We start from the raw sequence: 15,275 nt of genomic DNA, 5'->3' as shown, positions 1-15,275 counted from the left end.
ACCTTTTATAACTTAAGATCCACTTTTGGTTGCTAAAGGGGACCTATTATGCTTTTCCTTATTTTCAGTCATATATATGATGTAACAATGTCAGATGATCATATCAAATGTGGCCAAAGTGTCAAATAATGAGGTATGTAGAAGTAATCCCTTTGAGCAAAAAGCTCTTCAGACTGCTCTAAACGCTCGGTTTCCAATGTTTTTTTCTACTTTCAGCCTGAGCCGACGTTGGCTTGTGATGTATTTCTTTATATGGTCATCTGCTCCACACACAGCGTGCAAGTTCACTGCTCTGCTCCAATAACATTATGGCATTTTTCCATTGTTTTGGGGGTATCACGCCGAGCCATGACTCAAGCCAAGCTGGCACACTGTGAGTGTTTTTCCATTACACAGCAGGGCAAAGTAAAATAAGTTTACCTGTTGGAGGTGTGCTGGTCGTCTGCAGCTCTTCATCAAACATCATCATCACTGTGGCTGTTTCAGCCTGTACTATTCCTCCCTGCATTATTTCTAACTGATTCATTGAACAAAGAGCTCCAAATCTCTCCATATCTTGTTGTGTCAGATTTTAGCGTCGCTAACAAAGCACAGTTCATTTTCCAGCACAGTGGATATAACCATGTCTGCAAACTGACATGAGGAGAGGCTTCCAAAGTTTCCCTTGGAAATATGTCAAATCATCCCTCATTGACTCTTCTGTTCCAATGAATACGTTTTTTCTTAAAGCCCTCAATTTTGTCTGAAACTAAAAACAGTGTGTTGTTTCTGCCTTGCATTGATATATTGAGCTTATTTAACTGGTCAAATAGATCTGATAAGAAGGCCAGTTTTGCACAAAAGTCACCATCAGTGTAATGCTCAGCAAGAGGGGAGTGCTGTTTTTCCAGAAATGTGTGCGCTTCTTTTCTCAGTTCAAAAAGGTGATGAAGCACACGTCCTCTTGAGAGCCACCTTACTTCACTGTGGTATAAGAGCTGCAAATGATCTGCATCAATTCTCTCACTCAGAGCAACAAAACACCTTGAGTTGAGTGCATTTTTCTTAATATAATTAACAGTTTTCACTGCCACGTTCATGACTTCATGCAGTTCTGGTGACATCTGCTTTGTTGCTAGACTTTCCCTATGTAAGAAACAGTGCAGCCACTTGGCATCTGATCACCATGAACACCATGATGTATTCCTGTCATTGATGCTGTGCACTTGTACAGTATTTCCAATCAATAGCTTTTTCAGTGAAGTAATCATCAAGGCAGCGCTTTACATTATCTGCCATTGTTTTCATGGGAAGCTCTCTGCAAAACAGTAGATCCTCATGAAGATTGTTGTCCCTGCAGTATCTTACAAAAACTAATAATAAAGTGGCATTGCTAATATGAGTCGGCTCATCCAGCTGTACGGCAAAATATGGGCTTGCCTTTATTCTTTCCACAAGTTGGCATTCAACATCAATCACTCATCACTCATGTCAACAATTCCTCTGCTCACAGTGTCACTGGAAAGTGGTATTGACTGAATTTTGAGGATCAGTTTGTAGAATTTAGTGGCATCTAGTGGTGAGGTTGCAGATTGCAACCAATTAAATACATAAGTCATCTACAAGTGAATTCACTTACCAGAAGGTGGTGTAACAGCCTGAGGAAATGGATGCACTGACCCCTATTCTGCCTGCATTACATAAACATTGACCTTGAAAACATTTGTGTAAGACAGGAAAAATCAATATGTTGATTTTTTTTTTTCTCATTCAAGAAAGCTTGTTCTGGCTCTACATGTTCCATGATGCACTGCAGTGTCATCTGCAAACAGTACAGGAGTGCATATGAGGTAGAATACCCCACAGTGTACTTAGTAGCACTTTACTAACATACTGCTTACATCACAGTGTCTATTTTCTTGCATGAGGAGTTGTTAAGTTGTTGCTTGTAATTGCAGAGGCAATGAAGGGTAGATTTTAATTAATTGTTTTAGGGGGATAGAGGTGTTAAAGTACCTTTAATACCATTACATATTTTCTTAATTGTATTGGATGTGCCTATGCTGAAAGGGTCATATTGTATTCCACCTGTAGATGGAAGCAGAGTGTGTTCAGCTCAAGTTGAGATGAAGGGGATCAGAGGACGGAAATGTGTTTTTAGATTTAAAGTGAGGCACATACATACTGTAGAATGCTGGTACAGTAGAGTTTGTATAAAGGTACAATACTGAAATCTAGTGTCAGTCTTAAGAGAGCATCTCTGAAAGACTGTTTACTCACCTTTAGAACTCAATTTTATCAGTTTTTCTCTGTTAACCCCTTCGGCCCTGGTTTTGACACAGAATCCATGTCAATTTAAGTTTTAGTTAAGTTGCCTTGGTTTTAATCAAAGACATGGTTAAAGTTAAAGCCACTAAAAGACTAGCTTTTAAAGACACAGAGACCATTTTACATGCCTTCATCTCATCATGCCTGGATTATTGCAACAACCTTTTTACCTGCCTGAACCAAAAATCTATTGATCGTCTCCAGACTGTACAGAACTCAGCTGCCAGACTTTTAACCAGAACCAAGTGATGTAATTACATCACTCCTGTTTTAGCCTCTTTACATTGACTCTCTGCATGTTTTAGAATTGATTTTAAGATCTTACTGATAACTTTTAGGGCTCTTCATGGCCTCTCTTCCTGCTCTGACCGCTTAGTACTGTATGAGCCAGTACAGTACGTACTTTGAGATCCTCGGGCAGAGGTCTTTTATCTGTTCCAGAGTGTTTGCAGTCAGGGCCCCGAGGCTCTGAAACAATCTTCCTGAGGAAATCAGCTTGGCTGAGTCAGTGATTTCATGTTAGTCTCTTCTTAAAACATACTTTTATCACAGAGCCTCCCCTGATTTTACATGAGTTTCTGTTTTCTTTGAATTGTCTTTTATTTCTGTTTTCATTTCCTTTAAGTTTTCTCTTGTTTCATCTTACACTAAATTGTTTTTATCAGTTTTTTTAAAACCTAATGATTTTATGATTTGTCTGTTTTATTTTGCTGCCTCTGTGAAGCACTTTGTAACGTGGTTTTGGAAAGTCCTTTATAAATACAGCTTATTATTATTATTATTATTATTGTTATTATTATTATAAAAACAAAAAGTGAGTTTTATATTTTCAGAGAGAACATTTTTACTTTTTAGTTACTTTTTATAGTAATTTTTTGACAAATATAGAGCCAAATAAAGTTATTACACATACAACAACAAATTATAACTGTTAGATTTCATATTTCATAAGCATAATTAGTGTTTTAATCCAAGGTGAGTGACTTTGTGTTCTGCTCAGTGATTGAAAAGGCACGCTATACAACAGGTTTGACGGAGGTGTCATCCTCAAGCTGTTATTTGTGGCAGGTTACCATGGATCAAAACTTTAGTGATTGATTTATGTGAACAGGGAAGCTTTTAACAGGTGGGAATACTTCTGGCTTGATGCTTTTGGTAACCATGCCGGTGTCATTTCAATGAATGAGTGCAAATGATGCAGGACTTTGCATGACACTGCAGTGTAAGCAATCACATCTCCCGGCCTTGAAGGCAAAACAGGTCAGATTCTTGACTACATGAGAACAAGACGCCTCAGACATTCTCAACATTCAATCTAAAGAAACCTGCATAACCACAAGGACACACACCTGTTGACAAGAATAAGAAAATTAGTCATTTTTTTGTTTCTATGTTCTAGTCAGTGCAGTCCAAATTCATACTGAAACAAATGCATTATTTCACATACACACTTTACTTATCAAACCACTTACATCATTAGATAGTTTGCAGTGAAGATTCTGACAGGACACAATGGTCATGTTCTGTGTTATTTTCGGGGAATTTGGGTAACTCAGTCTCACATCAAAATGTGTAATAGCTACGTTGGTCCACAGCACAAAATGTATTAGTTTCACAATTACAGCTCTAAAATTGTGAGATGCCTATGTTTTTTGTTTTTTGTTTTTTTGGCCCACTCTTTTCTATTGGCCTGCGTCAGTGTCCATAGCAACCACCATAGCAATGATAGAAAGCCTGAAAGAATCTCTGTAATAACTGACAAACTAATCATCATATACATTCACAGAGTAAAGATTATGAAAATAAAATGCACATTTCTTGCTAAAAATGTTATCAAAACATATTTGAATGCCGAATTATTTTAAAATATTGGATTTCCCGCTGAGAATAAAAGGAATGTCAGCCATTTTATTTGTTTTTGCAGAAAGAAACTTGACAGTTATGTGGGGTGGATGCAAGCCAATAGGAAAGAAAAGTAAAAAAAAAAAAGAAAAAGTGGGCATCTCACAATTTTAGACAATTGCAAAATTATACCTATTTAATTTTGCTAATTCAAGTAGATTCAATATATATTAAAATTCAAATCCCTTTATACCAACAAAATAAATATATGAGATTCACCAATTCCCGACCAGAATTAAACCATCATGTTAGCAAGTAATATAAAAAGAAACTATAATCATATCAAAAATTCTAGATCCAAATAATTCAAAAAATGTTGGAAACATACCTGGCTGCAGCTTTGCCTTTTTGGTCAACAGATTGGGAAACAAAGTCTCTTTATCTTCTGAACTACAAGGTCCTCGTCTCATAGGCAGAACAAATACACAAATACACCAGATTGTAATGAGTGCTGATACTGAGACTTTTAAGTGGTTTGGGTATCGGCAATGACATGACCCATGTTATTCAGTGTCATTGTGAAATTCAGTATACCCACTATGATTTATATTCATTCAGTCATGGTGGGCTGTTGACTCCTTTGTTAGCACCGCAGCAATCTCAGGCCTCATTTCAATGAGCTCCACACAATGACGTATACAGATTTAAAATTTTGGAAAAAGAGGGCACCGTATCGCTACTGAAGGTAGACAGAATTGCTATCGGATCAGTGCATCCCTAATTATTAGATCATCAAAATGCAAAAATATGCAATAAATGTCTACAGATATAATATATATTAGTCTTTAAAGCCAGTATCCTAAAACACTGTAGTCTAAATTCAAATGCATTAATTGCACGTAATTGTATATATGTCTCAATCTTGTATTTGCAGTCAGGGATCATTCATCTTTAGTTTAGCTGTATAAATAATGTGGTTGTCAAATTTGGGGATCCTTTTCATCAAGCATTTGCTGATAATTGTATGTACAACAATGACACTGGCTCGCATCTAAGGCAAGCGTCCAGCCCTGAGATGCTCTCGGGCTGGATGCTTGCAACATCTAAGAAACCATCATACTCACAGTTCTGGCTATGAGTTTGATCTGTATCAACATAACTGTATACCATTCTTTCATTGTACTTCTTTTATTGTAACTTTAAAAAGAAAAAATAAAACAAGCAACTTACAACATGTAAAAACCAAGGAGCACACTAACTATACACAACGTACAATATGTCAAGTTTACTGACTTATTAAATAAAATGATGACAGTAGTCAGCATTTGCAAATTGTATTTTACTGAAAATAGTCATACTTTTATGAGTAATGGTAATTATATCCTGTGACAAGAATATTAAATCACTCGACCACCACTTAGCACACACACAGGTGCAACAAGTATGTTCATAAATCCAGCATAGTTTCTCTGGCTTATCTTTCAACCGGTTAAACATGTTCTTTCTAGTAATGATAAGAAAAGTCCAAGATGAGAAAAGAAAACATGCCCCTTTACATTTCAGTTACAAGCAAATAAGAACCTTGAACACAGAAGTTACAATATAGCAAAATTAAACATACATTATGCAGGACATTAATAGGTTCAATATTCAATTGTCCAATTGTAAACAAAAGGTTTGCCCCACCACCATAATTCCAAACACATAATCATTTGCTATGACTTGTAATATCAAGCAGCAACTAAATCAAATTTATATATATTTGTTATGGTGTTTTATTACAACAGCAATGTTTGCAAACATAGCTGTAAACCAGGCCTATTTTTACAATTATGATGACCTAACAAACACAAAATGCAGATTTTTCCATGTGTAACTTGAAGTCTTAGATTACTGTATATGAATATACCTCAAAGTTATATGGTCAAAATTTCCTGATGCTCTTACAGATGAAAAGTTTAATTCATGAGCAATAAACCACACTCAAGGGTTTTGCTGCTACAACCTTACCTGATCTAGTATAACCAGTAACTTATGGCGGCGAATTCTGGCAAACATTAGATAGATTTTGATTAATTGACTTTACTGACTTAAGGTCTCCTATTTACTTATCTATCTTTCATTATAACAATATGTTATGTTTCCGCCTTGACCCTCTGTAGTTGTCACTTGTGGCTATAGTGGCTGCTACTCTGCAGAAGGTTTGCTTTAATGTAAAATATATCCACCACTACTGAATGAGACTGTGGCATAACCCTGAACAGCTAAATTACATTTTGGCATTAGTCATAAATGGGAAACTCCACTTAAAATGAGACAAATCCAGAAGTCTCTGCTGTTCTTGTCCATCTGGAATAAATTGATCACAGACAAGCTGGGGCTGGTTGAAATAAATGTGATGGGTGCAGTCAACTAGCATCAACTCAAAGTTGTGAGGTTTGAAGTTAAGAAATCAACACCTTTCTGCTATTTGAAATATTTCCCCAAGGGAAACTGGCTGGCAGAGGTTGCCCTGCCCCACAAAACAAAGGTTTCTCGAGTGCAACACACACTTGCTGCATCACAGAACTTGGCATCATTTGACTCGTGTAGCAGTCCAGCACTATTTTTTGTGAGCAGTTCACTACATGAAGGTCTAAACATAAATCTCACACAAAACATTTGCCTGGCAAAGCAGCCCCCTGCCCTTTTTGAAGGTGTTTAATATGTCATTTCATAAAGCCCTAGTAATTTCTTCCTTCTTTTCAGAAAGTTGCTATTTCAACATGTCACCTCCATATTAAAGCCTGTGAAAAACTATTAAGTTGTCAAAGCAGCTTTAAACTGAAAGCAATTACTGTTGCTTACACTTTCCAGAGGGGCTTTTTGGACTTTGGGGGCTCTTCCTGGAGTCCTTTTTACTCTTTCTGAATTTGTTCCGCAGACTTTGGCTGATATCTGTCTGAAGCTGCACAGGACGCACTTGACCACCACTTGCATCTGCCTCAGGCATGTAATCAGAAGGTTTTGACACAACCTGTGCCAAACCAGCTTGCCCTATTGTGTTTGGATCTACTCCTGCTTCTTCTCCAGTCATGTGAACACTCTCATCCTCGACCAGGTAACCAGCCTCCTCAGCTACCTCATTTGTTGCAATAAAACTTTGAGATCCTGTCTCTGCCGAACCTGGGTCTGTTTCTAGTACTGAAGATGTGGTCTTGTCCACCACTTTAATTTCTGAACAAAATGTTGGTGATACCTGACCAGTTGCATTAGTTGCATCCAATCCCTCTCTAATCTCTAGGTCAAAACTGATGTCTGCTTTGCCTGTTTCCAAAGTGAGATCTATGCACTCACCCTCACCATGTTCAATTTTAATTACTTCTGGGTTCTGGTTATCAAAATGATTTTTTTCACCCTCAGCTACTTGTCCAGATGCCAATGTGCTACCACTCGCCCCTTTGAATTCATTGGACATTGAAACCTGTCCTGTGGCCACCCTGGAAGATCCCAGTTCTTCTGAAGATGTCACCATATCATCCAAACCATCCATGTTAGCAACCACCATTAAGTCTTGAGCAAAAGTGCTTTTTCTCTTAGCAATATCCTGAGTTGTGTCCCTTACTTGGGAAGAGTTTACCCATTGCCTTACTTGATGTGTTGTAACTTCACAAGGCATTTCTTGAGTTCCAGTCACCTTTGACATCTCCACTACCTTCTCAGATAAACATTCAGTCTCTACAAATTGAGAGTCCTCCTCTAACAGCTGGTAAGAGTTAAATCCTTCTTCCTCAACTTGAGAACTCCTGTCTGATGTGTCTTCTTTTGCATGCTCTTCATCTTGTTCATCTGACATGCTAAGTCTTTGCTGTAAGGGGGATGTCACATTTCCCCTCTCTTTTTCTCCATCATGCATGTTATATGAGCACATGGGCTGATCCTCCAACTGACACCTCAATCCTGATGCATCTTCTCTTTCACTCTCATCTGAAATGCAGATTTTTTGCTTTATAGGTGGTGCCTCTTCTGCTTTTTCTACATCACTTAAACTGTCATTTGAGATGGGCTTATCCTCCACTTGAGAAGTTGTGTGGGATGCATCTTCTTTTTCATTGTTTTCATCTTCATTTGAGATGCTAGTAGTTTGCTGTACAGGTGATTCCTCTTTCTCCACAATATCCTGCTCTTTCACTCCATCACATATGTTGTCTTCTGAGATGAGCTGATCTCCCACTTGGGAAATCATGCATCCTGCATTTTCTCTATCAATCATTTCATCTTGGTCATTTGAGATGCCACAATCTTGCTGTATGGGTGACGCCAACTGCTCCACAATATCCTTGTCTTTGTCTCCATCAGTAATGCTATCATCTGAGATAAGTTCATCATCCAATGGAGAACCCCTTACTGGTGTGTTTTCTGTTTTAATCTCTTCATCTGGGTCAGCAGAGATGTTAATATTATAGTATATTGGTAATGTCATTTCCTCCACAATATCCTCCTCTTTCTCTCCAATATGTTTATTGTCATCTGCGATGGGCTGATCCTCTAATTGAGAACTCATTCCTGATGCATCTTCTGTTTCAATCTCTTCATCTCGGTCATCTGAAAGACTAATGTTTTTCTGTATGGATGATGCCATTTTCTTGACAACATCCTCATCTTTCTCTTCATCACTAATGCTGACATCTGAGATGCAGTTATCTTGTATTTGAGAAGTCGTGTGCAATGCATCGTGTCTTTCAATGTCTGCATCTAGGTCATTGGAGGTGCTGAAACTTTCCTGTGACACCACTTCCTCCATAATATTCTCCTCTTTCTCTCTATCTTTTGTGCTGTCTGCTTCTGCATTGATTTTATCTTGGTCTACTCCTGATCCTGATGATATATTTTGTTGAGCATCATCATTATCTTCTTCTTTGTGGCCACAGCTACTGTCTTCTGCTGTGTGCAGATGTTTCTCTAATGTTGCAATGGTTAGCACATTGGAGTGCTCGATTTGCACTTGAGTGGTAATGTCATCTGATGCTAATATCAAATTCTGATCACCCTGAGCTCCTTCCTCTTGGTCAGTCTGCAATGATATTTTGTCATCAGTATCAGAAATAACCATCTTTGCATGACCTTCGTCTGTCTTGTCCCTCTCACTGTGATCCACCTGTAGTTGTAGCATTGCTTCCTGATCAGGGATAAGCTGTTCTCCAGAGTCATTCACAGTGTTGGTTGAACTCTCATTTGGAGGAGCTGCTGACATTTCAGCACCCACAGTACTGACTCTTATTTCGCAATCTAACTGTTGCTCCTTCCTGGCCTTTTCCTTTTCATGTTCATCCTTGGTGACTGTAGCTATTGTTTCCACATTACCCCGTGTGTGAATACCGTCAGTAGTGGTAATATCTTGATTTTTCTCTAAATTTGAAACCACTCTCTCTGTCGAGCTGATATCTTCCTCCTGCTCCCTTTCTCTTTGATCATCTATGACTTCATTTGATTGAGATTCTGACCCAACTTCAGAACTTTTGTCCCCAGGACTTTCAACCATGCTGCCCACAACAGTTTCTCCTACTTCTTCCAGTTCCTCTGATTCTTTCAAAGATGCTGTTTCCTGTCTACCCACAGTTTCCTTTGAGTTATCCTGTATTTTATCATCTAAAATGTTGATGTGCTCTGAAATAGAAGTGGATTCCTCTCCTTGAGAAAAGGTTGATGTCTCCTCCTTCTCTTTGTCTGTACTGATTGAATCAAGGACATCTAATCCAGGTAGGAAAACTTGTGTAGTGGGCATTTGAGTAACTGCAGATATATCTTCATGGGAAAACCCTTGGACATGATTGTCCTGCTGTTCTAATTGTAAAGCCTTAGTTTCCTCTGTGTTCTCTTGTTGGTCATTGGGTTCTGTTGTATGACTTATCACATCTGTGACTTTGTTTGTTGGAGCTTTAAGGGTTTTGTTTGATTGATTGGGCACAGTTTCATCTATTGTATCTCCTTGTTTCTCTACCACTGCGAGAGACTGCTCAAATGATTTTTGCTGTACATCTGGCCCTGGTAATGAATTTACAATATTTTCTTCAACCTTTACAATTGAAGGCTTTTCTGATGTTTGTGTTGGGTACTCTTGCATACTCTCATTGTCTTTAAATGCATCTTGGACCACCTCACTTGGATACCCATCATCCAGTATTGTCTCCTGTTCTGATATGTAAGGGATCATATCTTCCAATTGTGTTTCTGCCGCTTGATCATCATGCATTTTCTGAGCCGGATCACTGTCACCCTTAAACCAATTTTTCATCAAAACCTCTTCTTTTGAAAGAGGACGAGTTGTGATTGTTTCAGCAGTAATGAAGGTATTCACATTACTGGTATCTAGTCTACGTGCATTTGGTATACCATTGGCATCTGCTGTTTGCTCCAATGGAGGAATTCCTTGGCACTGCATTGACACCGTTTGCCCCATTTGCATCCTTGGCTGCCCAACACCAACTCCCAAAACAGTGACTGGCCCTAACCCCATTTGCCCTGGCTGGCCAATCCATGTTAGCCCCAAATTTCTATTTATTTCAACTATACCCCCCCTTTTAGAAACAATATGTCCTGGCAGAATGCTATGTACACTCCCCTGGGCTGCCTGGTCTAACACCCCCTGAGGGGGGGCAGCCTCTTTTACCAGGGTAGCACATCTGGGCAAAGTGCCCTGAGGTGCGCCTGGGTCCACCCCCTTTGCGTCAGTTGGACCACTCTTGTCCTGAACTAACATATAATTACAATCAGGATTTGGCCCTGTGATTTTCCAGCCCTCCGCAGGGGCTGAGACCTGGGACAAACTCAGGCTCCTTGGTAGCAACAGAGTGGGGCTGACTGGACTGATGGGGCAGGTAGGGCTTGTGGGGCCTCTGGGGCTCTCAATGCCCTGGATAACTAGGCCAGAAGAAGAAACTTGTGGTCCAGTGACTACAAGCCCAGAAGGAGGACTCTGGAGCCCTCTGACTACAAGTCCAGAAGAAGTGCTCTGTGTCCCACTAACTACATACAGACCTGGAACATTGGTTCCATGGGCCCCTTCCGCTAGTAAAACAGTATTCTGTAACTGTGGTTGAACTACATAGTGCATGGGCTGTAGTACAGGGCTTGTGGCATAGTAAACTGGCTGCTGCTGTAGTATGACAGTCTGAGCTTGATAGGGCAGAGTAGCAGAATGACTGATGTTAGAGGAATGACTGATGTTAGTAGCCTTCGAGCAAGGAAGTGTCATGGATGGCAGGGCAGTGCTTACAGTAATGGCAGATGATTTGGAAATGTTAGTAGATGATATCACTTTCTCTCTCTTTACATCAGTATGTTTTGTCTCAAAGGTGTGCTCAATTTTGGGCTCAACAACCTGTTCAACAACTGTGGTTTTGACAGCATCTGCTACTTTCAGGGAAGGTTTGGGTGTTGGTGCTGGAGGAGAACAAATCTCAGCTAGTGTCTTGAACTTTGGCCCCAAGTCATTGAGGAACTGCAAGTCGTTGTCAGACTCCAGGAGGCTGCAACAGCCAACTGAGCCAGAAGGAGAGCCCTGGCCCTCGTTGTCATACACCAACAGACTGTCCCTCGCTGGCACAGCACACACCGCTTTCTGTTATGGGCAAAAAAATTGCAAGGTCAGCGGTGTCAGTGACTTGCGTAAGTGCAAAGGAAAAACAGTTGTATGCAAAGCTAAAATAATACCAGTACCTGTGAGTAGTAGTCATTGAGGAAAGCGTCAGATAGGGCTATATCCTCAAACAGAGCTGTTGTGTTTTGAACGCCAAGTATTTGCCTGCTGAGTGTAGCACTGCCAGTGCCATAATTGAATGATTCCCTTGAAAACCTGTAGGCATTGTCAACCTCCATGAAACTCTGACTGGTTTCCTGAAACTGCTGCATAGATTCGTTGTACAATGAATGGTGAGTTTCTGGGATTCTTGTAGGAATACTGTTGAAGTTTGGTGCCTGTACTGCCCCAACTTTCTTTTGGGTCCCTAAGAGGACAGGAACACTTTGGAGTGGTACTTCCTAAAAAAAAGAACAAAAGAAATAAAATGTTACATATCCATCACATATTTAAATTATTTGTTGAGAGGAGTCCATATGATATCCTAGTGACACACCATACTGCCTTCTGACTTTCAATCTAACATTGCAGCTTGGTTTCTAAAGACAGTCACTTTCAGCAATAGTAGGAGTATATCTGATTCTGTGAATTAGTAAACTAAATTAATCATGTATCCTTTCCTTCCCACAAAAAGAAGACAAAAAGGCCAGCCCACCTTATCCTCGCCTCTGCCCTCTGTGTGGTAGGATATGAGGTGTTCTTTGGCATCAAATGGCAGATCACTAAATTGGTCAGGAAAGATGGTATTTGCTCCTCCACACTGACAGAATAGTAAGAGAAGAGGGATGACTGTGGAGAGAAGAAATAAAATAGTATAGACACTCAAGATTGCACAAGAAGCACTTTTCAGTATAACTTAGTCCAATATATTCTGTCATCCTCATACATGTAAATCAGGTGTTATTACCTGGAAAAGTAACTGACACCCTAAAAAGCAACTGTTTAATTTTCACTAAAAACGGTTACTAGATCATGTAAAGCTTGCCTTGCATTTAAAATTGTGAATGAAACAGAATAATGCTATACTGCATTGAATTAAAAGCTGCATGGATATCTATCAAGAAAACTTATTTTGCCTGGGCTTGTTGCCTCTTTGACAGAACATCTGAGATTGCTTGCCTAATGCAAAGGGATCATGCGCAGTGTAATTAGATATGCAATATACTTTTAGCAACCAAGCCAATAGGAATTAATTACAAAATAAATTAATTACAAAAACCATCAAAATTTCAAAATCAACTCACACAGCAGTAAGCACATTGCCATTAACAGCAGGCCGATGGCTGGGGTGGAGAGCTTAGTTGATGTAGTTCCTACTTTGGCTACCCTTGGGCCACAGTCCTTGGTGTCCACACAGTCACAAACATCCACAGTAAAAACCTCATTGGCTGGGCAAGACAGACCCTGAGCATCCCACACCTCCACCTGCAGCTCATATGTGCCTGGCCACAGGGCCTCGTTTGAGTGAAGAGCGGCACTTGTCCCTAGGGACAAGAGAGGATAGAGAGTTGTGAAACACAGTCCTGGCAGATGGGATTCTCTGGTTCTGGTTCTAGTGGCAGTCATCCTCTGGCTCATTCCCCATCTGTGTGTGATGCAGCCCAGCTGTATATGGAGGACTACACACTGGCAGCAGCCTGAGGCACTAACTTGTGAGGGGAAGATCTAAATTTTATAATCTAAAATTAAAGATCAAAATAAGTGCTCTACAGATATTGAGCGTCATCAACAAATATCTTGTAAAATGTCCGATGTAACAGGTAACACTGGTGTTGTCTATTAACCTGTGGGAAAATTTCCTCACTGTGACATCTCTACTGAGTGGCAAGCAAGACACAGGAACTTGGCTTGGGTCTTTAGGAGTTGTAGCCTTTATTCACCGACAAATAGCCTAAACTTTACACACACTGCACTGTTCACAGCTATACTGCTAACTTCATATTCTTTGCTCCGGTCGCCACAGCCTAACTGTCACACACCCACTCTGTCTCTCTTGACCACACACTCAATATGCACTGAGCTATTTCTTAAAGGAGCTACACTACTCTTATAACACATTTTAGTTTAGAAAACATCTTAAAATACATATTTTTTTAAAAATTCCGTGATGATTATGCCCAGTGGGGGGTCAACTCAGGCTCGGTGGGCCGCCAGGCATGCAATACACTGGCAGAAACCCTGACACTGTATTATCTGTTATTACAGTAGTAATTCTAGTGCTAATATGTTTATCTACTACTACCATGTATGCTTTGGTTAAAGGTAGATCAAATAGAATTTGTAGTCCATATTCAGATATTTAGGTTTAAAACTAAATTTAGTTTGATAAGTTAAAAGTTCCCCCCAAAATTGATAAGATTGAAGCTTTTTAACTTTTAAAACTTTCAAGTTTTAGTCTAACTTTCATTCTTTAAATTCTTGGTATGACAATCAAAAATGACAATTCCTACTAATTTCAACTGAGTTTTCAGAGATGCTACATCATTGTATCTTGAAGAATAGGACTGTGCGATATGACCAAAATCTCATATCCTGATATAGGTCATTTCATGAACCACAGAGAGCAGAGAAGAGTAGCACAACCATAAGTGACAGCAAAACACAGAAGAAACTCTCACACTGAGCTGAAATGAAACAAGTGCACATAAATTAGGTAAATAACATAAATAAACATAGTCTTTTGTGTTTTACTGTCATTTATGGTTGCACTACTCTCCCCTGCTCTCTGTGTTTTACCACGGTGGAGCAGAGGGGAGACAGTGAACAAGGTGAAGCACTCTAGTTGACAACTACTCTCGTTATGTTACTGTAAATGCAATAAAAGCTTCGCCAATAACAAGCCAAGAAGAGTAATTTATTAATTTAGTCCATGAAAAAGATGGACAGACTCCATTTTTCTATCATCACACAATATATATATTGTCATATCACAAAGCCCTATTCAAGAACTAAATTTAAAATTGAACTTTTGGTACTTTAAGAAATCATTTTCACGGTATACAATTTATGTCTCAATCAATTCCACTATCGCAAGCACCTGCTAAGAAAATGATTTAAAAAATCACTAATAAAAAAGGAAAGAAAGTAACATGTATCTACTTTGGACTCTTGCCACTTAGCACATTTTCTTACCATTAATGACTTCGACATCCCAGCTGCCATGTGTCCCATCGGGTATGATTCTGAAGGTGAATGGAGCAGCGTTGGGACTATTGTCCTCATCAAAACCAGTGACATAAACAGTTTTTTCATCAGAGCACAGACTGTTGTGGATGGTGGTCAGAGTGGGACAGTGGTCGTTGGAGTCTGTTACTTGAATGGCTATTGTTCCTGTGGCTGTCTTAGATGGCAAGTCTGAGGATGTGAATATCTTAGTCAGTCAAACAGCACACGGATTGTAAGGTAACAACAATATGAAGATCCATTCTATTCCGTAAAGGTCTAGTCAGCGGTGAACACCTGTCTCCTATTGTACTTTACACAAAATCAATGACTTGAACATTCCACT

At 39.4% G+C, this 15,275-nt stretch overlaps 1 protein-coding gene across 1 annotated transcript in view; it reads right to left on the bottom strand.

Annotated features, from left to right (window-relative positions):
* Nucleotides 1-5,407: 5,407 nt before the first annotated feature.
* LOC121900496 overlaps nucleotides 5,408-15,275 on the bottom strand; it is a 32,409-nt gene continuing 22,541 nt past the window's right edge. The window contains exons 10-14 of the mRNA XM_042416894.1: nucleotides 14,900-15,121; nucleotides 13,012-13,251; nucleotides 12,423-12,556; nucleotides 11,848-12,168; nucleotides 5,408-11,749 (exon numbers count right to left, since the gene is read on the bottom strand). Coding sequence (XP_042272828.1) covers nucleotides 6,983-11,749; nucleotides 11,848-12,168; nucleotides 12,423-12,556; nucleotides 13,012-13,251; nucleotides 14,900-15,121 — 5,684 coding nt within the window. The 3' untranslated portion in view covers nucleotides 5,408-6,982. The remainder of the gene's footprint in view (nucleotides 11,750-11,847; nucleotides 12,169-12,422; nucleotides 12,557-13,011; nucleotides 13,252-14,899; nucleotides 15,122-15,275) is intronic.

This window comes from Thunnus maccoyii, chromosome 7 (assembly GCF_910596095.1).
Source record: "Thunnus maccoyii chromosome 7, fThuMac1.1, whole genome shotgun sequence".
Lineage (NCBI taxonomy): Eukaryota > Metazoa > Chordata > Actinopteri > Scombriformes > Scombridae > Thunnus > Thunnus maccoyii.
This window is presented reverse-complemented; position numbering and strand designations above follow the sequence as displayed.